Source organism: Mustela lutreola, chromosome 5 (assembly GCF_030435805.1).
Source record: "Mustela lutreola isolate mMusLut2 chromosome 5, mMusLut2.pri, whole genome shotgun sequence".
Lineage (NCBI taxonomy): Eukaryota > Metazoa > Chordata > Mammalia > Carnivora > Mustelidae > Mustela > Mustela lutreola.
Genome location: NC_081294.1, coordinates 120,195,484 through 120,221,139, shown reverse-complemented (window position 1 = coordinate 120,221,139; position 25,656 = coordinate 120,195,484). Strand labels below are relative to the sequence as shown.

The 25,656-nt window shown below is 43.2% G+C and overlaps 1 protein-coding gene and 1 pseudogene across 10 annotated transcripts in view; both read left to right on the top strand.

Annotated features, from left to right (window-relative positions):
* The first annotated feature begins 1,168 nt into the window (after window positions 1-1,168).
* Window positions 1,169-25,656, top strand: part of MCTP1 (multiple C2 and transmembrane domain containing 1) — a 543,974-nt gene continuing 519,486 nt past the window's right edge. For 5 of the 10 annotated variants that reach the window (XM_059175488.1, XM_059175487.1, XM_059175484.1 and 2 more), the window contains exon 1: window positions 1,173-1,988. In XM_059175488.1, the coding sequence (XP_059031471.1) occupies window positions 1,269-1,988 (720 nt within the window). In that variant the 5' untranslated portion in view covers window positions 1,173-1,268. Of the gene's footprint in view, window positions 1,989-25,656 lie in introns of all 10 variants that reach the window. The other 5 variants (XR_009354067.1, XM_059175490.1, XM_059175489.1 and 2 more) reach the window with 3 other exon arrangements.
* LOC131832469 (small nuclear ribonucleoprotein E-like) lies at window positions 16,325-20,731 on the top strand (annotated as a pseudogene).

Here is a 25,656-nt window from a genome sequence, read left to right as displayed (position 1 = left end):
TGGAGGAGGGAAGGACATGGTGTCACCTGCTTTTCAAGAAGCACTCTTAGTAGAATCAGAAAACCCATCGATCCATAGATTTAGGGAGAAGCAAGGTCTGAGCGAGCTAAACAGACCCTTTTCCATTTGCCTTGCAACAAAGCAAAGGAAGTAAACGCACTTGAAAGGAAACAAGATTCTCTGCATTTGGAACGGCGTGAGAGTCACTGGACATCCTCCACATCTCCGTCCACCGTAAACTCCCTGCAACTTTAGGACTGCCTCATTTACCGTCAAACTCCGGAAACCTCTTGACCTGGATCACAAAAGGAACTACCAGTGTACACGCAGATAAAGAGCAAGGAGGGTGGGTGGGATGGAGTCAAGACAGAAGAAATCAAAGTCTCCTGTCGAGTCCAGGGCACACAACGCGGCGGGAGCAGCAGTGTTCAGTCCCAGAATTCGGTCAGGTTCGCCTCTCTCGATATGGACGCTGTGTGCCCTACAGGACCCACCCAAGGCGCATAATCTTCTCTCTGGCTCACTTCATTGGACCCAGACACGAGCCGGCGCGGGCGTCCAGCAGGCGGCCCAAAGGGAGCTACGTGGGGAGCTGTGGCCAGATCCTGGGGAGCAACCTGGCTCTGGTCCCTACTCATCTCCGCTCGGCTCTCGCCTGCTCACCCTCCCACCCGGGAGCTGGAGGATGGTCCCGGGGTGCTCCCGCGGGGCTGCTGGTCGCGCTAGTCTACAGCCCGATCCGCCCTGTTGTGTGAGTCGCGCGCGCGCCCAGTTGGGAGGCAGCCGCCCCCGCCGCTGACAGGTGCTGCCCTGAGGGCGCAGGGTGCGGCCCCTGGCGCAGCTGGACGCGCACGCTCCGGCGCTCGTAGCTTCTCTAGCCCAAAGCCCGCGAGGAGAGGGAGCCAGGGCGCGGCCTGGGGGATTCCAAGGGACTGGAGCTGCGGAGCTCGGAGCTAGAAACTTTGCAGGCGCGGCGGCCAGGATTCGGTGGCAGCGCCAGCCCACCTCGGCAGGTGCGGGAGGAAGAGGCAGCGCCGGAGTCCGGCGGCCGAAGAGCCTTGGAGGCGGCGGCGGCGGCGGCGGCTTTCCCCCGCGCTGTCCTGAAGCCGCCGGGCACTCCCGGCTTCTGCTGCTGCGCCCGCCGCCGCCGCCGCCGCCACCGCGGGGCTCCGGGAGGAGGTGCAGCCGGAGAGGGCGGAGGAGAAGAAGAAGGAGGAGGTGGAGGAGGAGGAGGAGGAGGAGTGGAGAGGAGGAGCAGGGGGTGGAGGATGGAGCCCCGGGCAGCCGCGGCGGGGTCGCCCGAACCCGCGGCGGCGTCCTCCTCTTTCCAGGCCCGGCTCTGGAAGAACCTGCAGCTGGGGGTGGGCAAGAGCAAGGGCGGCGGGGGCGCGCGCACAGGGGGCCCAGAGCGCCGCACTGCGGACACCCCATCGCCCTCCCCGCCACTCCCGAGGGGCAGGCGGGACGCACCGGCCGGCGTGGGTGGCGCGGGCAGCAGGTGGAGCGGCTTCAAGAAGCGCAAGCAAGTGCTGGACCGCGTCTTCTCCTCCTCCCAGCCCAACCTGTGCTGCTCCTCGCCGGAGCCTCTCGAGCCCGGCGGCGCCGGCAGAACCGAGCAGGGGTCCACCCTGCGCCGCCGGATCCGTGAGCATTTGCTCCCGGCGGGAAAGGGGCAGACTACGACCGCCGGAGCAGCGGGAGGGACGCCTCCTGGCGGACGCTCCCCGGACTCGGCTCCCTCTTCGTCCTCTGCCTCATCCTCCCTGTCCTCCTCGCCCCAGCCGCCTGCGAGGGGGGACCGCGCCCGAGATGAGGGTGCACGGCGTCGGGGCCCCGAGGCGCACTTGTGCCATCAAAAGAGTTCATCCCTGCCGGGCACTGCCTGCCTGGAGCAGCTGCTGGAACCGCCGCCGCCTCCCGCAGAGCCAGCTCAGAGCCCCGTGCAGCCGCGGACCCCGGAGAAGGGCGAGGAGCTCGGCAGCAGCCAGGTGAGCGACCCGTGCGCGCGGCGGGAGCCTAGGTGCGCTGGACACGCCCCCGGCCTCGGGCTGTCAGCTACCCCGGGACCGGCCGGGGAGTGGAGGTGCTACCAAGTAAATCAAATAGCGAAAAACAAACAGTCCGATCCTGCTCAGTAAAAATACAGCTCTGACTTGCACCCTGAAGTTACTTTTGGTAGAAATAACGCTTACCACCAGAAGCTGTTTGGGTAGCTTTATGCGTTGCCAATGAAAATGGAAGTATTTATAGTAGCCAAATGGGAGAGGAATAAAGTTAGACATGAAATGGATACTGTTTTTGGAGGTCTCCTAGAAGAGCTAAGTCTCACCTTCTCTAAAGAAAAACAAATTCAGCAACTTTAAAAAAAAAAAAGTGCAGCCATGTATGAGGGGGCGGAGGGGCCTTCATTGGAAATCAATGGCTTGCGGGAAGGAACTGTATCATTGGCAAACGTGAGGCCATTTATTGGAGAAACGCTTAAGGCAGAAGTCTGCTTGTTTTCTCGCGCTCCCTTCTTCAAAGTCCCGGCTGGAAGTAGATCGCTGCCCAACAAGTGGACAGCGTGAGCGTCTCAGCCAAGTTAGATTCGTTCCTATGGCCTTTTCTAAGTTTTAATAGTTCTCATCGGAAGCGGTTGCGTTTTAACTATGCTGCTTGATGTACATCATGTTGCCTCCGCGTTCAGGCAAGAGTTAAGTTTGGGCCGGCAAGAGTCAAGTAAAAATGAACTTGTAGGATTCTTAAGGGTTCCACTGAGCAGCTGATCTTACTCCTGGATTTTGAAGAGGAGATGCGCTCCTTTTGTTAATACTTACAAATTGTGTTAATGCTAGCAAGCATTTTGAAAGTTCTAGTCTATCAGTGACCTAAAGAACTCTTTTCCTCTAATACATCTTAGCTTATGTAAATTCTCATTATTTGACTCTGATTAATTAATCTTTAGTTAGTATTAGGCAACATGATGTACATCAAGCAGCATAGTTAAAACGCAACCGCTTCCGATGAGAACTAATTTTTAGTTAGATTAAAAGTTGAGCTACAAAACCATAAGGCCATGTTTTGAACAGCAAGGTGCAGTAATGGATATAGTTTGTTAACTAATTAGTGCAGTTTCAGAAAACAAGCCAGAATACAGGTGGGTAACCTGATGTTACTGATGTTCTAGGAAAAGTTCTTTCTCAGAAGAGTAGGTAGAGATAACACTGTGGAAGAGTCTAGCTAACTCTATGTTTTCTTTTATCTTGAAAGTTAATTGAGTAGAAGTCCTGTTTCTGGTTTCAAAAGTAAAGTAAAAAGTGGTTTTATAAAAGGGTGTTTTAAATTCAGCGTAGGTGAATGCTACATATTTTAATAGAATTTACTTTTGGATGTGTACCTAAACCTAAGGTATAAGAACTTTAGAGTTGGAGTACTGTTTACATTTGTTTTTATTAACTTCTTAATCAAGAATAATACAACAACAAATGATTGAATTATGGTGACGGTTGATATTTTATTTACTCCCCAAAATTGTTTGCCGTTTATTGGACCAAGATTCTCAAAGCAAACACAGAAAATTCTGAATTAATCTTTATGTTAGTTATTACCAGAAAGTTTTCTGACACTCAATCTTTAAGAAATACTGCCATGTAATTATGAATTTTGTATACCAAAGACCTCAACCTATTTTTGGAGAGCATACATTATGTGTGCCCTCATCATATGCTTCACAGCCTTGCTGGATTTGATCATTCCAGCAGCCCTACAGGACAGAAGTTCTTCTTGCCATTTTATGGGTTAGGAAACCCATGCTCAAAGACATTAAGTAACCTTTCTAGGGTCAAATGGTTAGTAAATGACAGAGATTTTGTACTAAAATTCTCCAGAGTCTTTTTACCTTACCATAACTGCTTTTGACAACTTTTAGAGCTTGTTGTATTTCTGAGATGACTTCAGTCCTATGATTAATGCTTGCAAGTTTACATACATTCTGGGGGGGTCCCCCTACCCTAGAATCAGTTCCATGATGTATTAGCTCTATTGCTTTGTTCTTTTCTCTGTGATACATTATTTCCTAACTATGACATCACATTTATGAGTGACATTATTAATCATACCATCTAACGTTCTAAAGAAGCTTTTCCTTATAAGGAACCAGAATTTCAATGAAGACATAAAAGGAATAACAAAGCTAAAATACTTTTCAAAGAACAGGTGAAAGGTAGGTTGTAGACAGCACAGTAGCCCCAAGGCGCTTGTTTGAGGCCACACACAGTCCTGGGAAGAGGCAGCATTGCTGGTTCCCTGCATCTGCTGCTCTTGGAATCTGTTCCTTGAGAAGTGGACAGCCTTCTGTTAGGAGTCACAAATCGGGCTTTCAGCAGCACTCTCTCGCCAGTGCAGAAGCAAGATTCCTTGGTCTTCTCATGGCTCCTCTGCCCAACTCCAGGAGCCCAGCTGTCTTACCTTGTGATGAGGAAGAGGAAGAAATTCCGCTGGAAGCTGGAAGTAGAATCGGGCTCCCTGAGGTGTCCAGGAGTAGGCTGAGCTGTGTGGCACCCTTGCACGCTTCCTGTGTCACTCAGACCTCTTTCTTTGCTCTCCCAGCCCCTGGCCTCAGAACCTATTTGGGCTGGGGGGAGGGAGTGTGTAGCAGATGCAGATTTCTATGTTGGTCCCCAAGCAGATAGGTACACATGAAAGCAAAGACAATAAGAGCATTAAATACATCTCCAGACTGCCTAGGTAAAAAGAACTTAAGAAAGAAAATGCATTGCAAAAATATCACAAATGTCTCACTTTTTCTCTGCTTGATCCTGGCGTTGGCCCTCTTCTCCAACACCTCCCTACCTCTCCACTTCCCCCTCCAGCTCAGCATGAGGCCACAACAACATATGTGCATAAACTCTGACTCTGGGTGGAGGTGTTAAGCAAAAGCAAAAGCAAGAAAATTTTTTTAAAAAGAAAAAAAAAAAAGGAAAAAAAAAAAGAAACAAGGACATCAGGTTGAACTGCTGGGGGTAAGAGATTTGGAAATCACTGACCTACAGTGACTAACACTGAACTAACCATGCTGCCTCCCAGGCCCCTGCCAGCCCCTTCTTGCTACTCTGTGGTCTTCAGCTCAATACATTTCTGGAAGGCACTTGAACAGACTTAATAATGCCTTGTTGTTGGGGCAAGTACATTACTCAAAATGTTCTGCTTTGAGAAAAAGAAAAAAAAAACAACATTTCTTCCCACTGATTCTAGTTCACGTGCTTGGCCATATTGTCATACCAGATGCATTTCATTTTCAGCAACACAGTTGGGAAAGATGCTTTCTCAATTTGTGTGCCTATCAAAAATATGCCAATTTTATGTATTCTGTCTTGATGAGTTGCTAAAATTATGTTTTGCTGGAATCAGGAAGCCAGTATTTTAAGATAAAGAGTGAAGAATGAATATGTCCCACTTTTTAGAGTCTTAACAAAAGTGTGAAGTTTATGAATGTTAAACTTTTATTGTTTTTTTCTTTTAAATTCATGTTGTTAAAATTGCTTCCATAGAGAAGCAAAAAAAAAAAAATTGTAAAAAATGTGGCTACATTATTCAGGGTATGATAGAAATATTACAAAACATAGTAAGAGGAATATTCGTTCATTGGGATAAAATTCCTAAAATACATATGTAAGCTCCAACAAAAAGTAGAAAAATATTTTTTAAGATGAAGTCTATACATGAAGTGCCACTTGGTTCATTAATTATTTGACCTTGTAGAGAAAGCTTATGTTCTCAAAGATGAGTTAAAAATGTGATGTGGGTTAATTTTTGCTATCTATTTTTGCTATTTTCTGGGTGTCCTTATAATTACTCCAAAGAACATAACTTAATCTTGGGGAAGACACAGATTTAAGGAAATGTAATTCCTAATGTGAATGACTTAAAATCACCAAAACACGAATACTCTCAAAAACAAGCCCTACAGGCAATGTTAATAACTTTTTCAAAGGTTTTTTAAAGTGAGAGAGGAAGGTTGAGATGTTAGGACATTTTGGAACAGGGCATGAAGTTTGATGTGTGATAGCATTCTAAAAAATACTGGGATCATCAGCTTATTGCAGAGGAAGAGAGTAAACAGTGACAGGTTTACTTTGGAGTGGAATTATTTTTCCTATGACTTTTATGTTCTATACTGTATATCTGGAAGATTTGAGTACAGCTATGCATCTTGTATATATGGAAATGTTATCAAGTAAATATTAGGGGAGCTCAATAAACCCTAGCAATGGCTAGTATATGATAGTATAACAGTATATTAAATTTTGCCACTGCCACCATTACAAGTGTGTGGGTGGCTGGAAAAAAAATGAACAGGGAGCTTTGCTCATCCTTCTTATTTAATGTAAATTATTTTACTTGCTTGGGTGGCAAAAAGTAGCCTCAGATTAACCAAGGCGGTCCTGGCGACATCAAAATTTCATAGAATAATGAAAAAAAAAATCTTATATTACTTTCGGCAAGTGTGTGCACATTATTCTGGAAAAGTGAAATAAATACTTAGAGCAACAAAATAAGATTAATAGATTCATAAAGACAATAGGACCCTCTCCCTTTTTCTCTTTTGCCCCATCATTTGGAAATAAGGGATGATTTCACAAAATTAAAGGTTAATAATATATCTTTTATAACTCAGAAATATGTAGTATGGTTTCTTGGCTCATGATGGCTGTCAAAATGTTTGTTAACTCTAGATTGACAAAGAGTAAATAGTATGTCTAGATGGTACTATAAGCATTGACGAAGTCTGCGTATTCCAAAGTTAGGATCATGGATTTTTTCTTTTAATTCATAGCTATTTGCAGTATCATAGTTGTATGTTTTAGAAAAACAGAAATGACATTTTTGAAATCTGGAGCTTTTCGGTTTGACTTCTTTTTTTTTCTTTTCCCTTGGAAAACTTACTAAACATGATATATTTTCTTGCCTCAATAAACCGCGGGTCCTAAATAAAACCTTCTCTTGGTAACTGAGGGTTATTGTTTGAATACTGTTTTTTTGTTTGTTTGTTTCTTTAATGTGAATGAAGTAAATATTGTGCTTGAACTTGCTTTAGATAAACTTGTTTTTCTTAAAATTATGGTATAAAGCATGTCTACTTAAGATAACCTTTCTTTCTATAAGGCTAATTATTGAAAGGTGTGAGGCATCTTTCCTCATGTCATTTTTTTCTGTTGCTAAATAATCTCTACAGTTTTTAATTGGTGATTTTTGACTTGTTTGAACTGTTGCCAATCATACATTTTTTTCCCCCTGCAAGATTAACTTTACGTGCCATTTTGCCTTCTTTGTCACTGTCAACAATTTCTTCCAACTTACATTGCTTTTTAAAAAAGCAATTTATAAAATTTTACAAAAGCACTTTATGGAAAGTTATTACTATCCCTCAACAACTGAAGATTTTATGCAAATGCTTTTCCCCTCCAATGTGGACCAGTTTCTTACAGGAGAATTTTTTTTTTTTTTCCAGCAGAATACCAGGCCACAATTTTCCTCATGTCTCCAAATATTTGTATTTAACCTTAATCTGAATGCAAGCAATGCAAAAAAACCCCGTATTTTCCATGTAATGAGATTCCAAAGTCCTGTATGCTGCCTTCTTGAGAGAACAATATTCCTATGACGTCTCTTGAGATATTTTATGCCAGCCTGATTTCTCATCCTTTTGGGAAGAATTACAACACATGATAGACAAATGGACCTCTGGATGTGTTGGGATCAATATGTCCTCCTAATCCTACAGGTTTCATTCAGTGAGCTCACCCTACTTTGCTTCAGCCTGAGCTCCCTTCACCGGCCCTGCTAGAGTAGAATTTGGCAAGCCTCAGTACAATCGACCTGTCTAATCAGCATTGGAGAGGAAAAACTACTCAATAAGTGGTTGCTGAGTGAATGAAGGGATGAATGGATGGGCCAGAGCTATTCAGAATTCTCTGGAAAAGTTTCAAAAGCACTTTTAGTTATATAATGATGTTCCTCCCTTCTTGTTTCCAAGTCCTTTTAAGTCTGGCAGATCTATTTGACCTTCTCCTCTCCTCTAGCTGGTGGCTTAGCTTTTCTCAGCCTGTACTTTAATTCTTGTTCCTGTCTGTGGGTGAGGAGAGAACAGGACACCTACTCACTGGCCACCATATTGTATTCATGCGGAGAATGGAGGAGTGATTTCTGCTTCTGAGGTCTGTGGCTCAGGGATTCATTTCTAGGTGCCAGTCTCCAACTATGGGTATCCTTTTTTGGTACCCAATTTCTTTTCCTAACCTCTGATGTTGCACTCCCACATCTGGATTTCCAGCACTTTGCTGACATAGTCTCACTCATGATTCTCTAAGTCTTGATCTCTGCTTGGATCTCAGCTCAAGAGAATTTGCTGCCTGCATCACTGCCACTTCTCCTCATACCCATCCCCTTGAACTAGATTAAAATCCCACCCTGGACCAAGAATCCTGTCCTCACTAGCCTGGTCCACTCTGTTGCCTCTTGAATGCCAAGTGTGTGAACTCTGGGTCGGACTTTTGGTCAATTGCTTTTCACAGTGACCACATGTTTAATGCTAAGCCTATTTATGAAAGACTAAAGCCTCCCTCCAGAAAATCTGCATTGCCAGTTAATTACATTTGCCTGCAAAGGGTGTCTTTATACCCAGAGTGCTAGACTACAGACTGGATCTTTTCAGGGAGCACTGTTCATTGTCTCTGTGATCCTGCTTTTTTCCCCTCTTGACTTGAAGTCCTCACCATACCTGCTCTTTAATGTCATCACTATTTTCCTCAGTCCTGCCTGCTTTCTTCTTTCCCCTTAAAATTCTCTCTCCTTTTCTCTACTTGCAAGATGATTTTCATAGTGAATCATTAAGCATCTGGAGTCTGCTGTCTCAGATGGAGCCACTAGCCACACTTGGCTCTTGAACGTTGGAAATATGGCAAATTGGATTTGAGATGTGCTATGGGTGTTAGATGCACACTGGTTTGTGAAGGCTTAGCACAGAGAAAAGAAGGTAAAATATCTCTTTAATTTTTTATGGTGCTTGTACGTCAAAATAATATTTTGGATATGTTGGATTAAATGGAATATATTATTAAAGTTGATTTTTACCTGTTCCTCTCCATTTTCTAAAAAAATGACTACCAGAATATTTAAAAATATGTATGCGGCTCACATTTTTATTTCTAGTGGATAGCACTGATCTAGAACAGGGATTCAAACTTCACTGCACATGGGGACCATCAGAGAAAAGAACATGAGCAGAGAGGGTTTGGTGGGGTCCATAGTGAACCAGAGAGCTCCTGTCTCATTGAAGGGCGGCTGCTTTTCAGCTTCAGCGGGTTATTGTCATATAGTGAAAGAAGCATTGTTGCCAGTATTTCTGGATTCTTTAAAACAAGCCAGAAACCTGGATTTTCATGTGAAATCTTTAGGTTCTTGAATTTTTGGCAAATTATTTGAAAAAAAATTTTTAAGCTATAGTCCAAATAAAATATATTTTTATGCTGAATTTAATGATCAGTTTGAATTTCTGGCTCAGAGAGCTCAGGTCTGATTTCTCCTCTCCACTCCCAGTGCCAGGCGTTTGTTATCTGGGATATAAGAGGTGTCAAAACATTTTACAAAACAATGGAATCAGGAGTGGTGAGATTGAAGCCAGAAGGCAGTGGGCTGAGGGGTGTGAGAAACAGGAGCCCCAGACAGGGAAAGAAGCCAAGCAGTTTGGCTCTTTAGGGGATAAAAGAAAGTGGTAGTAGGAGAATAAAAACGATGTTGAGATGGGATCTTTGGAAGCTTTTTGGTTTTTAATGGGTCTCACTGGAGTGGGTTGATCAGTAGGAGCCTACAGGGAGGGAGTGGTTTAAGGAGAACAGAGGGATAAATGAAGGGGTGAGGTACCTTGGGACATGGGTCCGAGTGGGCCCCAGAGTCCAGGGGAAATGGTAGCCTCAGCCTGAAGAAGGGCTCCTCTTCCATTGCAAATGGAAGGAGACACTGTGGACATAGATGTAGGTAAGTGGTAGGTTTGGTGTTAGCAATTCAGGGGTGTCCCCCCCCCCCCCCATGGTTTCTGCCTTATATTGGAGTGTGGTTAGGATTTGGGCACAGGGAGATGGTGATGGTGGTGGCAAGGCTGGTTGGGGTAGGGGCTGGGGGGCAGATACTGCCATGGCCACGGGGACAGTAAGTGTGCTGTGTATTCAAAACATGGGAGTCAGTGGTGGGACTGAGGCCTGGGGTTCAGGAAGGAAGGTATGGGAAGTAGAGATGAAGATGAAGCTGTGGCCAGACTGTGGGGGCTGAGCAGGACATCGGGGCCGCTGTAGGGAACCCTGGAGGCACCTGAGCAGGGGAGAGAGGGCCAAGTGAGCATCAGAAGGGCATAGTTAGTAGCAGAGGCCAAGAGTCCTAGGGAGAGCCTGAACCTGGGCAGTGACCTGACCTTGGCAATGGGAGGACAGAAAGATTGGAAAGACCAGGGATTTGGCTGAACCTTCAAGGAAAGGGAGAGTGGAAGGACCATGTTTTCCCTTTTACTTATGTCTTCGGTTTTTCTTGGTTCTGTTTAAAAAAAAAAAAAAAATGCTTTTTTATTAAAGTCTTTTCCTGGGGAGGGGAGAGGGAAAGTTGAGTTTTGAATTTGCATTTACTGCTGAGGGTGCCAGACTCTTGAGAACCACATTGTCACCTGTTTACCGGAAGAGCCCATATTCTTTATAGTTATTTTGAATTCATCCTGAATAAAACAGTTTCCTTTTCTCCTGCAGCATTAAGCACTGAAAGTAGCGTTAATGGAGTAAGAGAAAGGGTAAACATGCGTTAAACAAAATCAGGTAAAGCAAGAAAACCTCCCACATGACTCTGTTTCATAGATTCTTACACACCTGATGTCAGAGTGGCTAAATATTTGGAGAATCCTTAGAATGGAAAGTTTTAGAATCCATGGGTTCTGTCGAAAATTTTCATTCTTGAGGAGTTTTGTGCTTCAAACATATTAAAATATGCTTTCTTTCTCAGATGAAAAATCGATCCGTGCGTGGCAAATGATCAATTTCTGAAAATGGCAAATAGATGTCTTCTCAAATAGAAACCGTATTCTATCCAGACCCTTAAGCCATATCTGACTCCCATTCTTTTGTTGAAGTGTAAAATAGCTTTTCATAACAGAAAAATTCAACATTTCTATAGTTGCTTTTAAATAGTATTTTCACCACACCAAATTAGAAGTCTGTTTTCCTAAAGTATCTTTTGAGATTAGAATAGATTTTGGAGAGAAGCGCTCTGTCACTACAGAGCAGTTGCCAAGCCTCCTGCTCCCTAGAGGTGGGAAACCCTGACTCAGCATGTCCCCCCCACCTCCCCCCACTCCTGGCTGAGAGCAGGCACGACTGCACTTTCCCCTCCTTTCTTTGCTTCCCTCTGCTTTTAGATAGAAGCTGGGGCTGAGGGACCCGGAGGGCGTCCAGCAGTGACTGTGACTGACCTTGCATATGTGCCAATTCAACACCATAGTTTCAAGTAAAACAGTAAAAAAAAAAAAAAAAAAAAAAAAAAAAAAAAAAACCATTTACCTAACCAGTTTGGTTGTTACCCCTCAGTCCTTTCCGGCTCTATTTGGCCCCCAAGGCCTCATTGCATTCATTTACTCCAGACCCAGCTGGTGTTTTTGTGACTCTCTGGCCTGTTCTGTGGGGACCTGGGGAGTGAGACAGGGGACCAGGCAGAGGTGGAGGGAAGCCTGCATTTTCCAGTTTCCCAGGCCCCATGTCCTCTGCCTCTTGTCAGGGAAGGTGGAGCTTTGTTAAGTGGTCTTATATTTATTCCTTTCTGCTTGATGTTTTCACTTTTTTTGACTTGATCCCCCACCTTTTTTCTTCTCCCTTCGGGATATGCCAGAACAGGAGGAAGAAGTATGTGGAACTTACTATGGGGGGATTTTTGTGTATTTTGGATTATCAAACATGGTTAGGCTGTTTGCCTTTCACAGGACTCTCTGGGTGGGATATTATGTGGCTCTTCATTCTCTGACCTGCTGTTCTCTCCCTTTCACTATTTTACTCCTCTTTCCTTCTAGGAACATGGGCAAGAAAATAAAAGAGGAAAGTCAGATACTTTTTTTTCATTAGAAGCTTTTGTAATTTTTTTTCCATAGTGAAGTTTAAATAATTAGCTCCCATGATGTTTTGACATTTTGTACTGCTTTGACACATGTGTACACACACACACAACCAAACACAATTATGCCTTTACCAGGTATGCTGTATACATATACTTATTCTTTACTATTTTCCCCTGGGGTCAAAGATGACCCCAACTCCAATACTTTTCCTACTTCCTTATTTTATTTTACTTATTTTATTCTATTACTGTTGTTTTGTTTTTGTTTTTATTTTTATTTTAACTTCTTAAAATAAAAACTCCTTGTCCAACATAGGGCGTGAACTGACGACCCTGAGATTAAGAATCACATGCTCTACTGACTGAGCCCTTCAAGTACCCCAATATTCTTCCACTTCCAAACGTAATGTGATAATACTAAATTTCAATGATAACATTGTCTTTACAATAACTGGTTTAAGTCTATGTAGTCTGAGTAGTTGTATAAAAATCAGCTCAGCCAAAGAGAGAAGGAAAAAAACCAATCAATAGACCGTTTTGGTGATTTACTATGGGGTGTGTTCTGCAAAGGAGATGAGTAGTCTTACTTTGAATTTGAACTAATGTATAAGGAATGTCTTTTCTTAGCAGAATGATTTTTCTTTCCAAAGTAGCTATCTTATTTACAGCCACCACAGAAAAGATTCATTCTCTTAAGCTTTTGAAACCTAGAAGTCACAATAACCAATATTTACCATTAACGTTTTTAAGCCTGGCCCGATTTTGCCCTCACAAAGAGATCCTTACAGTTAAAAATAGGAGGTGTTTGGGCGAACTTCTTTATTGATATAGTTCATGTTGTAATTAGAGAAAAAAGGATACTCTCAGGATTGTAAAGATGTATTCTCAGCCAAGGGTACTCCTGATACTGATGAGGAGTTCATTTTGTGAAATCACCTCAAAAGACGAGTCAGAGAATAACTGAGTTAAATCCAATGTGAGTTTTCAGTTGCTACACAAATTTTGTATGTATTTGGTGCTAGGAATTTCTCATGCAAATTCGTTTTCCTTAGTAAGCCCATGAACTTCTTTCTAGTGGTAGGGCTTGGCTTTATGACCCTGCATTTGAATTAACGTTTGTAAAATTGCAGTACGTGGTCCATCTGCTGAAGTTAGGTCACATGAGGTAGGACATGATGAGTGTGGTCTTCCCCTGCCCACCAGGGCTGGGCTCTCTTTGTAATTGTACCCTCTCACTTCTGACCTGTGGACCACCAACCAAGGGCCTCTCACGCTGGTGCCATTTTAAAATGACACTTTATACCTACTATTAAAAATCCCTAAAGCTACAGAATACTTATGATGTATTGGCACTATTCTGGGTGCTTTGTTTGTATTAGTTCACTTGTCGACTACGGTACTTTCTGAAGTACGTTTATTATCTCTTGTATTTTCCAGGTGAGGAAACTAAGCTATAAGAGATTAAGGGACTGCTCCAAAGTCACACTTCAGTGTAATTTGAATCCTACCAAGGAAGGCTGTCTGAAGGAGGTTGTGCCCGAGGAGCCCAGCCTAGGGAAACAGAACTGCAGGGGGAAGTTCGAACAAAGTTTTAAAGCCTTGTCTTTTCCCCCATCTCAGTAGTAACATTACAGCTCTTCCACCGTCTCCTTCCTATCTTTCTTATTGGAAGGTTGTCTCATAAGTATGTTTAATAAAGACAGACTTAATGTAACAGAAGATTTTGAGGTCATGCATACTCCTAGTTCTCCCACTTACTTCTTACTGGTGCTAAGTCCTCTCAGCTCTCTTTGACCACTAGATAAAGATCTTGCTGGCATCTTTTAAATGTTAGTCTTACTTAAAAAAAATTTCTTCTGCATCAGGCATCCTGTGAGATCATCACTATTTCTGTTATTGATATTGTTATTAGGAATGCTTTATAAGTTCTAAGATCCTTATAATGATATAGCATCTATGTTTGACAAGCTCCCCTGGCTTCTCTCATTAAGGCTTTCCTGTTCTGTGAAAGGCACGGTATTAGGGAAATGAAATTATTAGGTATTAGGGTATTAGGGACATGAAATAGATGTATTTGCTTGGCATTCTTTACATGGTATTTCAAATAATCATTATAGATTATGCACATTATCTCACTCCAAACCTCACAGCAGTTTTGACAGAGAGGTATTATCAGTGCATTTTATACCTGGGAAATGTTTGGAGAGGCTAACTTGTATGCAGTCCAGCTTCTGTCCTTAGCTAGTGAGTGGCAGAGCTTGGGTAACCGATGTCTGATTTGTGCCAGTCCATAGTTTCCAGAAACCCCCACTCTGCTTGTTAGCAAGGCCACATCAGCACACCCATGATGGGTGTGTGACTGCTACCCAAACCATTGATTCGTGGTTGATTCTGGCATTCCTCTAATACCAGACTTACCAAAGGGTCCAAGTCTCCAGTTTGTTTTGGAGATACAACTGGAAGAATGTGCCATTATTTTTTGGAGGAAAGTGTCCAGAAATATAGAATGAGTGTGAATGGGTTAGTTTGTTTCTTGGCACGCTCAGCGAATATTTTTCAGATCCTGAAATTTTTCAGATCATTTTTGGTGAATCTTTTTCAGATCATTCTTGTTGTGAATTCTGTACATGTATCTGGACATCCAATCAGATTGTTAAATGCCTGTGAAAAATAAAATGATGCATTCTGCAGTTAGTCTAGGTGTTAGGATCTCGGGACAGGAAAACACCTTATTTTCTAAGCAACTAGTTGTTGGTGACTATGCCTGGTTGGGGTATATTCCTTTAGCAAGGAAAAAGGCAAGATAGAATATCTTCTGAATCTAATACGACTTCTAATGTTTCTTGGTAACCGTAATAACAGCACTAAAATCTTTGTCATGAGTGCTTGGCAGTCATTACTTCTAGCCTTTGAGACAACTGTAAAAGGGGCCAAAATTCTTAGCCTCATTTTATGGATGAATCAGTGGAGGCTCAGAAAGGGTGAGGAAATCACTCAGAAAGGGCGGTAAGTGGCAGAGCTGGGATTTTTGTACCTAAGTAAGTGCCTGGCTCCAAAAACTCTTGAGTCTAACTGCCATGGTGCATCACTCTCCCCACATTAAAGCTGCTACATCGGCTCATGAGCTCAGACTTTTCTAGAAGTCTTGGAGTGGTGAAAAGATTTGGTTCAATGTTCTCTATAATGAACCAGTCTGAGATATACCTATGTAGCTGGAAGATCTCCTTCTGCTACAGTACCAACAATTTTGGTAATAGATCTTTCTTCCTTTCTCTCTCCCTTCCTCACATATTTATGAAAAGATCTGCCCTACAGTAGACATGGTTTCTTGTTAATACCTTGCTAGAGAAGACACATCAGTTCCTGCTCTTGGAGAGTTTATGATCTAGTAGGAGAAATTTCCATTACAGTTTTTAAAATATCACAAGTCACGCTCCATTATAATTGTAATCATGGATTCAGAGGGGTACAGAGAAATACAGATAGTCAGTTCTAAGTGGTCCCAACCTGAGCTTGCCCGAAGGGGAGGGGCAGGGAAGGCTTTCCTGAAGAAGTGATCTTTAGGATGAGAGCAAAGAACGAACAGGATGTGGCCAGATTTGGGGGAACAGAAGGTAGGAAGGAATGTAGCAAATAGTTCTGGGCACAGGACACTACTGCAGAAGGCACTTAGAGAAGTTTTGCCTGCACAGCTGGAATTTGGTAAGAAGGTAGGTATGGGGGCGCAGTGTGGAATGGTTGGCTGGGGTCAGTTTACGCAGGACCTTGTGGGCCATGGGGAGTTGTGGACTTTCACAAGTTCTAAAGCTGTCGTTAGAGCTCCGATGCTCCTCCATGAAGAGGAGAACCATCTGCAGGAAGTTCATGACTTTGGTCTGGGAATAGCTGTTCTTGACTGCTCCCTGTGGAGCCACACCGTACTCATTGACGTGCTTCGTAAGAGGGTAACAGTGTTGGTTGGGGCTACTTCCCTCTCCCAAGATGTTGTATTTTAAAAATGTCTGTAAGAAACAGAAATATGAAAGATGAAAATATCTTTCCCCCTGGAAAAACAGGCCATTTCATTCTTCCTATTGCCTTTTTATTGCACACTATTGGAAGGTAAATGAAGGCAGGAAATGCAATCTAATCTCCCTTTGTCAGTACTCAGGGGACAGATTCTCAGAGACAGCACATTTCTGAGCCTAAGTGGAGGTGAAAATGAGATAAAGCCTGGTGATTTAGATGTTACATCTGTAAATTATGGAAGGCATATATTTTGTGAGCTTCCAGTTTCTTTCTTGAAGTTAGGATGGGGAAAAGAAATGAAGAACCTTGGGAAGGGATTCTGTAAGGAGGTATACATTTAAATCTGTGTATTTTGTTAACGTAATCTTGGTTAATTAGGAAGACTGCTTGTTGAACAGATCTGAAACGTGGTGAGGGAGTTTTAAGTTTTCTATTTTACTATGTATTTTCTTAGATATAAAAATCTAAGTTTTATACTTTCATGTACAGCCAATATTCACATTTGTGAAACAGATTGACAGTTGTGCTTAAGCAACAAGGAAAGCTTAAAGGGCATAAAACCTCACCATGATATTTATGATACAGTGTTATAGTAGGAAAAAAAAAAAAAGGAAATATCAAAACTCCTCAGTGAGACTCTAGTCCATCAATCAAACCTAAAGTAGTAGTATTAGCAGCCTATTTGCTACTTTATGAAAGCTCAGGGTATGGATTCTAGTGTTTCTAGCAGATTAGGGCCCAGAAATTATAACAAGACCCACCCAAGTGAGGCCTGCCTCTCAAGCTTTGATCTCCCCAGGCAACCACAGTGGTGACCTGCATTCTCTTCATAAAGAAATAAAAAAGAGGGGTGCCTGGATGGCTCAATGGGTGAATGCTTCTGCTTTCAGCTCAGGTCATGATCCCAGGGTCCTGGAATCAAGCCCAGCATTGGGCTCTCTGCTCAGCATGGAGCCTGCTTCCCTCTCTCTCTCTGCTTGTCTCTCTGCCTGCTTGTAATCTCTGTCAAATAAATAAATACAATCTTTGAAAAAAAAAGAAAAAAAAGAAAGAAAGAAATACAAATGGACACAAATCCATCATTGTTGATTCACCTTCAAGCAAGGAAGTCAATGACTTCCAACCTATGGACTCCAAAAACCTCCATTAGTACTCTTGGGTCAAAAGGAAGACTCAGTGATAGCTCTCATGAAGTAAGATGGCCCCATTAGCCCTGGGGGGGAGGGGGGAATCAAAACCTGAGTCTTTAAATTTTCAAATTTTATATTCATTTATCCCGGAAACTTGCAGGGGACATGGATTGGTTCTTAGAAAGAACTATAGACTAGCTTCCTGGAAAGATAAGTAGATGTGCCCAGAAATAAGTAGCCAGTTGTGGCCTGTAGCATTTACTGTGAGCAATATATAATTAGAACCCTAAATTGGTCGTAACTGGAGTTTATTGTTAATATTGGATTCTGTTTCCTGAAAGTTGATTTCTCTTCCCTTGTATAGAGTCTTCTTTGGGACTGAACCACTGAAAAGAAAGATGTCTTTCCTAGATAATGTGATATGGAATCCTCTTAGTTATCCTCCTCAGGGGTCAATATTTGCTGCCTATGGGCTGCACTCACATGTCTCTGTTCTGGCTTCTGTGGACCCATGGCTCTGCCCTCCAGAGATTTGTCCTCTTAGCTGGGAAAATAGTAAATATACATTGAAGATAAATGTCACTGTCAGGTAGTGTGGACACCCCACTAAATGAAGCCATGGGGACTCCTCTTCACAGGAGATACAGAGGCTTAGTTACCTCATGGAAAGTGCTGTTGGTCTACTTTGCACCAGACGTTTGTCCCCTTAGCTATACTCTTTTCTCTCAGTGATCCCATGGCCGTGTTTTAGAAATAAATGTGCTGGGGCGCCTGGGTGGCTCAGTGGGTTAAAGCCTTTGCCTTCAGCTCAGGTCATGATCTCAGGGTCCTGGGATCGAGCCCCCGTGTTGGGCTCTCTGCTCAGCGGGGAGCCTGCTTCCTCCTATCTCTCTCTGCCTGCCTCTCTGCCTACTTGTGATATATGTCTGTCAAATGAATAAATAAAATCTTAAAAAAAAGAAAGAAATGTGCTAAAAAAGGTAAAAGCCCACACTATGGAGTCGTTCTGAAGAAAGAGCTTTGTTTAAGTTAGAAGGCAGCTCTCAAACCCAAGAGATGGCTAGTTCAGAGGGACGTGGATCTGTGCTGTGAACTCTGGGCCTTGACAAATGGAATCACCCTTAACTCCCTCTAAAAGAAGCCAGCCATAGACCTAACCTGGAGATCCCTTCCCGGAAGCCTGAGTCTCTTGTTTGGGCAGCAGCCTGTGGGAAGGAGGGGGGAGTGTAAGCGCCTGACAGAGAACTGAGGCCTGGTTTGCCAGGACCCAGGAGATGCACCTGCTACTGAGGCCGGGCCTGTGGGTTCTGCCAGGTGGATCAGGCCCAGGAGCACACAATGGTTCTCATCATATTAATAGGAACATCTGAGGAGCCGCAGTCAGGAATGCAGGTGTCTAATGAGATGAATGGAGCCCAGACAGATGTCTTCTTCAGGACTCTTTCCTTATGAGCGATAGAAGCTCAACTCTTTCTGGATGTGACTTCAACAGAGAGTGTATCGGCTCACCCCTGAAAAGACCCAGAGCTCTGGATGCAGAGCTTCAAACTATGCCATCGGCTCTCTCTGCCTCTGCCCTTCCCCCTCCTACTTAGGTTCCCTCAGAACTGCTTGGCTCTGGGCATCTTCCCTCTTGGTTGGTTTCCTCCAGCAGCCCTTGGCACACAGTTTTTTGAAATGAGTCTCACTGGAATAATTGGGCTCTTACTTTACTCCTTGTGGCCAGGGGATGAGGTGCTTGGCCACATCATAGGTGTACCTTAGTGCCCCACAATGAGGGTAATCCAACCCAAACCATAGGGACTGAAAGTGAGAGAGAAGCAGGTCCTTAAAGGCAAATCGGATTGTTCTGGCCATTTTCTGAGCTAGCATGTGGTCTTTGTCGGCACCCACCATGGCATACGGTGGCTAGAGCCAGAAAGCCTAGAAGGTGATGGTGCAGCCCGTCAACCTCATCTTCAGATACTTGCAAAACAGATCTTGGATTCAGGTATGGCATAAGGTACAAGTGACCATGCAGAGGGCTGTGTCATTGGTTTGGATGAGTGCATGAACCTTGTATTGGGCAGAGCAGAAGAGATTCATTCTAAAACAAAGTCAAGAAAACAAGTGGGTCGGATCATGCTAAAAGGAGACGGTATTACCCTGCTCCAAAGTGTCTCCAACTAGACGTGATCAATGAGAAGACCATGTAGTTTGTTTTTTCAGACGTCCCTTGTTGGGAGCATTTTTCCAAAACATTTGTTCATTAATTGAATAATTAATTGTTTCGATTGCCTTCATGTTATTATCAGATGACAATACATGCTGTGGGATTGTTTCTATTAGAGAAATATTGCCGTGGGCAAGCAAAAATCACCCATGTGCCCTTAGGGTTCTGTCAATAATCAGCAGTTGGCAAGATGAATGATCAGGCACCTGAAACATTGATCTGTGAGCTGCTGGGCCTAGCTTCTGGCGTGGGGCACAGGGTTTTCACCAGCCCTGCAGGAGAAGACTGTTTTTCCTATATTTTTAATGTAAAATGAGCATAGTGTATGGAATGGAAAAGTACATCAGATTCCTTTTTTAATGCCCTTCTATACTATTGTAAAGCCATAGTAATGAGATGAGTAATCTTAAAGTCAGCTCTGGTACAAATGATAACACTTGAGTTAACTTCAAGGCTCTCTCGTTAACTGAGGCCTAGAATGTTGGAAAAGACCCTATCCATCATACTTTCCATAGGTAGATACTGATGCTTGGGGGATAAATGCACTGAGGAAGTTAAGATACTGCCTTCTCCTTTTACAGGGTCTAGTCACGAGCAGGTCCTCATTCACACCCCACTTAGAAGCAGTTTCATTTTCACAAATATGCTTTGGTAGTATCCATCCATCACTGCCTCAGTTTCTCTGCTGTCTTGACTGTCGCAGTCTGGAAAAAATTTGCCTCTAGAGGATCTCTGGTTTCAGTAGAAAGGAAGAGAAGGAATCATGCAAAAGAAGAGTGGCCAAAGTGAGCTGCCCACCTCCGGAGTCAGGATCCTACTGGCTTCGCCATGGTGGAGAGAGGACTGGGCAGACTGTCTTCCAGAGTTCACTAAACCGCTAGCCTCTCCAGATCCCACATTTCTCTTCTGTAAAACTGGGTGAATAACATACTTACCCGATGGTATCCTTTAGCGTGAGTTCCTGCCACATGGTAAACACTCAACACACAATAATTATTCTCCTCTATTGCCTGCCCCCCTCCCCCGCCACAGTCACTGTTAATGGGCTGTTATTCTCCACATTTGACTTAACAGGCATTTTCTTTAAAAGTTACACCCTCGTCTTCTGGAGCCTCTCAGGTGGTTTCCTCCAGCAGCCCTTGGCACACAGTCTTAAGGACTGATCATTCCTACTTTAGCATGAATGAATTCAGCTCGGGTCAGCTCCCAGGGTCCTGGGATCGAGCCCCACATCGGGCTCACTGCCCAGCGGGGAGCCTGCTTTCTCCTCTCTCTCCCTGCCTACCTCTCTGACTAGTTGCAATCTCTATCAAATAAATAAATAAAATCTTTAAAAAAAAAAAACCCTCTCTCTGCCTGCTTCTCTGCCTGCTTGTGCTCTCTCTCCGTTGGGGCGCCTGGGTGGCTCAGTGGGTTAAAGCCTCTGCCTTTGGCTCAGGTCATGATCTCAGGGTCCTGGGATCGAGCCCCGCATTGGGCTCTCTGCTCAGCGGGGAGCCTGCTCCCTTCTCTCTCTGTGCCTGCCTCTCTGCTTGCTTGTGATCTCTCTCTGTCAAATAAATAAATAAAATTTTAAAAATTCCTGGATAGAAAAGATTTACATTTTGATGGATAGATATACATTTTGATGGGGATGGGTAGAGTTGGTGGGAGCCCAATGGATTAGCTCAGTCTGTAGATTTTGGGGCAGTGACCTGGGCGTGAGGGGTTGCTGCTGGACTTCATTGTTGGCGAGCATGCCAAGAGGCTAGAAAATAGTAGAGATTTGAATGGAGGTGTGCGGGAAGGGAGAATGCTATCTGAAGACTTTCTTTGATCCAGAGCTTTGCTATAGAATGAATGGACCTGGCAAAGGAGTGAACAACGTCCCATGTTCTCCTGTCCCTAATAATTTCTTGCCCCCAGAGCTTGGACTGGAGCTCCTAGGATGGTATTAGGAGGTCTCATCTGGAAACCAGCCCCATTTGTGATATTGCTTCCCTGGGCCAATGAAGTCCGTAAACAGCTTTCTGGAACCTCACCAGTTCAGGAAACAAGGGGCCGCCTGCACTTTGCAGATAATAGTGTTATGATGATTGGCCTTCCTACACTCGATAATGTTTCTTCACCACAGCCCAAGTGGAGTGTCTCTGAAGGGGTCACTTTTAGTTTCTCTCTGCTTAATATATGCCCTGCACATAGCAAATACTCCACAAATATGAAATCAAATTGAATAATTAATAATTTTCCTATTAATTGAAGAAAAGTTTTAATTTTAATTTTTTATTTTAATATTTTTAATATTTTATTTATTTAAGAGAGAGAGTGAGTGAGAGCAAGCACAAGCAAGGTGAAGGGCAGAGAGAGATGTAGACTCCCCACTGAGCAGGGCGCCTGATGTGGTACTCCAGATCATGGCCTGAGCCAAAGGCAGAGGCTTAACCTACTGAGCCACCCAGGCACCCCCAGTGAACTTTTTCAAATAAAACCCTGCATAAGTCCAAATTTCTGTTTTTAAAGAAAGGATTTAGTTACCATGTTTTAAATCTTCAGATTCAGAACAATTACATAAGGTCTGGAAAAAACAAACAAACAAACCAACAAACAGATGAAACCAACATAAGAAAGTTAAATGCAAACTTTTGTTCACAAAATCATAAGTTTCAGTGACTCTACCTCTTACTCCCCTGAGGATCTCATTGCTACAACTACTACAGGGACTTTATTTTTCAAGGTTAAATAAAGACAGAAATCATCAATTTCTCAAATAGAGATTTAGGATGTGATTCCGAATCTGTCTCTGCTCACAGCTTTCCACATAGTCCTCCCTCGGGTTTTTGCTGAGAACTGACGTAGGCATCTTCATCTCAGTGTTGGTCCTTTTATATTATTTACATTTTTATTTTGAGGTGTCATTCCTTTTCATCCTCCGAAGATATTTGCAGAGTGCCTACCTTAGACACTATGCAGGGAGCAGCAATGTAGGGGTGCCCGCTCGCCTGCACTGTTTCATGGCAGTCTCTCAGAAGTCTCCTTGATTAAAAAAAAAGTGTCCTTCGACTGTGGACTTCATTTTCAAGAGTTTGATCATCTTGGGGCACCTGGGTGGCTCAGTCAGTTAAGCGTCTGCCTTGGGCTCAGGTCATGATCCCAGAGTCCTGGGATCCAGTCCTGCGTCTGGCTCTCTGCTCAACAGGGAGCCTCTTCTCTCTTCCCACTCCCCCTGCTTGTGTTCCCTCTCTCAGTGTGTCTCTCTGTCAAATAAATAAATAAAATCTTAAAAAAAAAAAAAAGAGTTTGGTCCTTTTAAGACCTATGACAACAGTAAAGTAGTAGTAGTCATCGTCGTTGTGGTCGTCTACCAGGCAAAGACTTAGTGAGGACAGAGCCATTGTGAAACTTCTGTCCTCCAGCCACATCCCCTTCTCTGGGGCTGTGCCCTTCCTCCCACCCCTAGGGCTGTGGGTTGTGATGGCTCCACAGCTGTGTCCCTCACTGGACATTGCCCTAGACCTTGGGAAACTGCCTCTCCCAAGGTTGGCTCCCTCCAGTGGGGTGCTGAGAGCCGATGACTGCTTGATGAGAGGTTACAAAGGCCCAGCCCTGTTGCCTCCATTGGGGGCACCTCTGCAGTCCAGGCTCCCTGTGGGATCTATTTCGATGCTGTTGAGACCACATTGTGGGCCACTTCCTCCCTCCCAATCCTGCCCCCCTCACGTCTTTACAGGTGCATCTTAAGGGGTACCGCTTTTACCCCCAAAACACATCTGCACGCAGCTCTTCATCATAGAGAATATTTCTAAGAAACTCTTCTAACAGACACTATTGTTGGATTTCTTTCTTTTTTTGTTTTAATGTATCTTTTTTTTTTTAAAGATTTTATTTATTTATTTGATAGAGAGAGATCACAAGTAGGTAGAGAGGCAGGCAGAGAGAGAGGGGGGAAGCAGGCTCCTTGCTGAGCAGAGAGCCCGACTCGGGGCTTGATCCCAGGACACTGAGATCGTGACCTGAGCTGAAGGCAGAGGCTCAACCCACTGAGCCACCCAGGTGCCCCTATTGTTGGATTTCTTGAAGTGATCTCTAAGTTTTAGGAAGAAACAGTTAGATGTCATGGAAACAATGCCAATGGTTTTGAAGTTTGGTGATACATGGACATTTTGAAGACAATCAAGGGAAGTTTTGCTGGTGTGGTTACACCCAGGCTTAAAATAACATTTATGGGAGGATGAAGAAACACGAACCTGCCGAGGGATGGGCATTAGGCGGCACCAGAGGGCAGCAAAGTTAAAAGGAGAGACATACTACAGGAAATCATTTGTTATAGAGTAAAGATTTTAAGTTTTTAAATAAGTGTTTTTAAGAAATCACCAAATGCTAACGTGGAAGCAATCTTTTTTAGCTACAGAATCACACTCTGGCCTGGAGATTCAAATGTTGCAAAAAATTAGTTGAAAAGCGCCTACCACTTACTATTCCTATACTATCTAACTACAGAGATCCGGAAATGATCTTTCGCTGTCAAATGAAGAATTCTATGAATTAGGTGTTCTTTTATGATTTATAAAATAATAAGGTCTTAAGGTGGTTAAATAGCATTCCTGATAGTATATTTGCCTGGAGTATAGCAGCCTCTCAAGTGTTTATTGAATGAATGCAAGAATCGGTGGATAAGATTGGGAGTTGAATGCAAATTCTGGATTTATCTATTTATTTTATTTTATTTTACTTTATTTTATTTTGTTTTATTTTTACTATTGAGAGAAATGGAACTTAGTTCAGAGAAGCTGCACAATCAGGGGTGTCTGGGTGGCTCAGTCAGTTACACGTCTGCCTTCAGCTCAGGTCATGATCCTATGGTCCTGGGATCCAGCCCCCCACGGGGCTCCCTACTCAGCGGGAAGCCTGCTTCTCCCTCTCCCACTCCCCCTGCTTGTGTTCCCTCTCTCGCTGTCTCTCTCTCTCTCTGTCAAATAAATAAATAAAATTAAAAAAAGAAAAAAGCTGTACAGTCTAACGGGTCTTCCAATATTATTGGTTATTATTGTGATTAGATAAATATGTAACTTTAACTTTCTTAAAAACATAGAATGAACTTCTAGGAATCTATTGCTAAGACATAATCAAAGGTATGAACCAAATCTCCAATGTAGATATTTGCTCATCACAGTTACTTTTAACAGGGAAAAATTGTCAAGGGCTCACATATTCAACGATAGGGAAATGCTTAAAGAATGTAATGCTCATCTCTTATGTTTCCTGTAAGTCATTATGTGATCATTTAAAATACTTTCAAAATATTTATGTCATTATGTGATCATTTAAAATACTTTCAAAATATTTGAGTATTCATTTTAAATGAACTTTATTTTTAGAACAATTCTGTAATTACCAAAAATTACAAAGATGGCATAGCAAATTCCCATATATTCAACACTCAGTTTCCCCTATTATTAACATTCAGCATTACTGTGGTACATTTGTTATAGTTAATGAACTGACATTATTATTAACTTAAAGCCTTCATTCAGGTCTCCTTAGGTTTTAACCTAATGTCATTTGTTTGTTCTGGGATCCCATCCAGTATACCAGTGGTATTTTGTCATGTTTCCTTAAACTCCTAATGAGTATGACAGTTTTTCAGACATTCCTTCTTTTCGATGACCTTGATAGGCTTGAGGAGTATAGTCAGATATTTTGCAGACTGTTTCTCAATTGGGATTTGTCTGATGTTTTTCTCATTATTAAATCAGGGTTATGGGTTTTGTGGGGGAAAGGCCACAGAGGAAGAGTACCACTCTCATCAGATCTTATCAAGGGCGCACACACCCCACCTGCCTCATTGCGGTCAGTGTGAACATTGGTCACTTGCCAGAGGTAGCATGTAGCAGGCTTCTGTAAAGTTATTCCTCCCGCCCCCCCACGTTCCATACTGTATTCCTTGGAAGGAGGTCATCACGCAAAGCTTATCCTTAGGGAGTGGGAAGTTATGTTCCACTTCCGCGAGGGTGGAATATTGACATAAATTGTTTGGAATTCAGCAGAAATGATTTATCTAGTCTCCCCATTATTTATTTATTCAATCATTGATTTATGGCAGGATGGACTCACGGATATTCATTTTATACTTTGTATTTAACCCAACACTAATGTATTTACTCTTTTGCTCAGATTGCTCCAGCTTTGACTATAGAGAGCTCTTTCAGC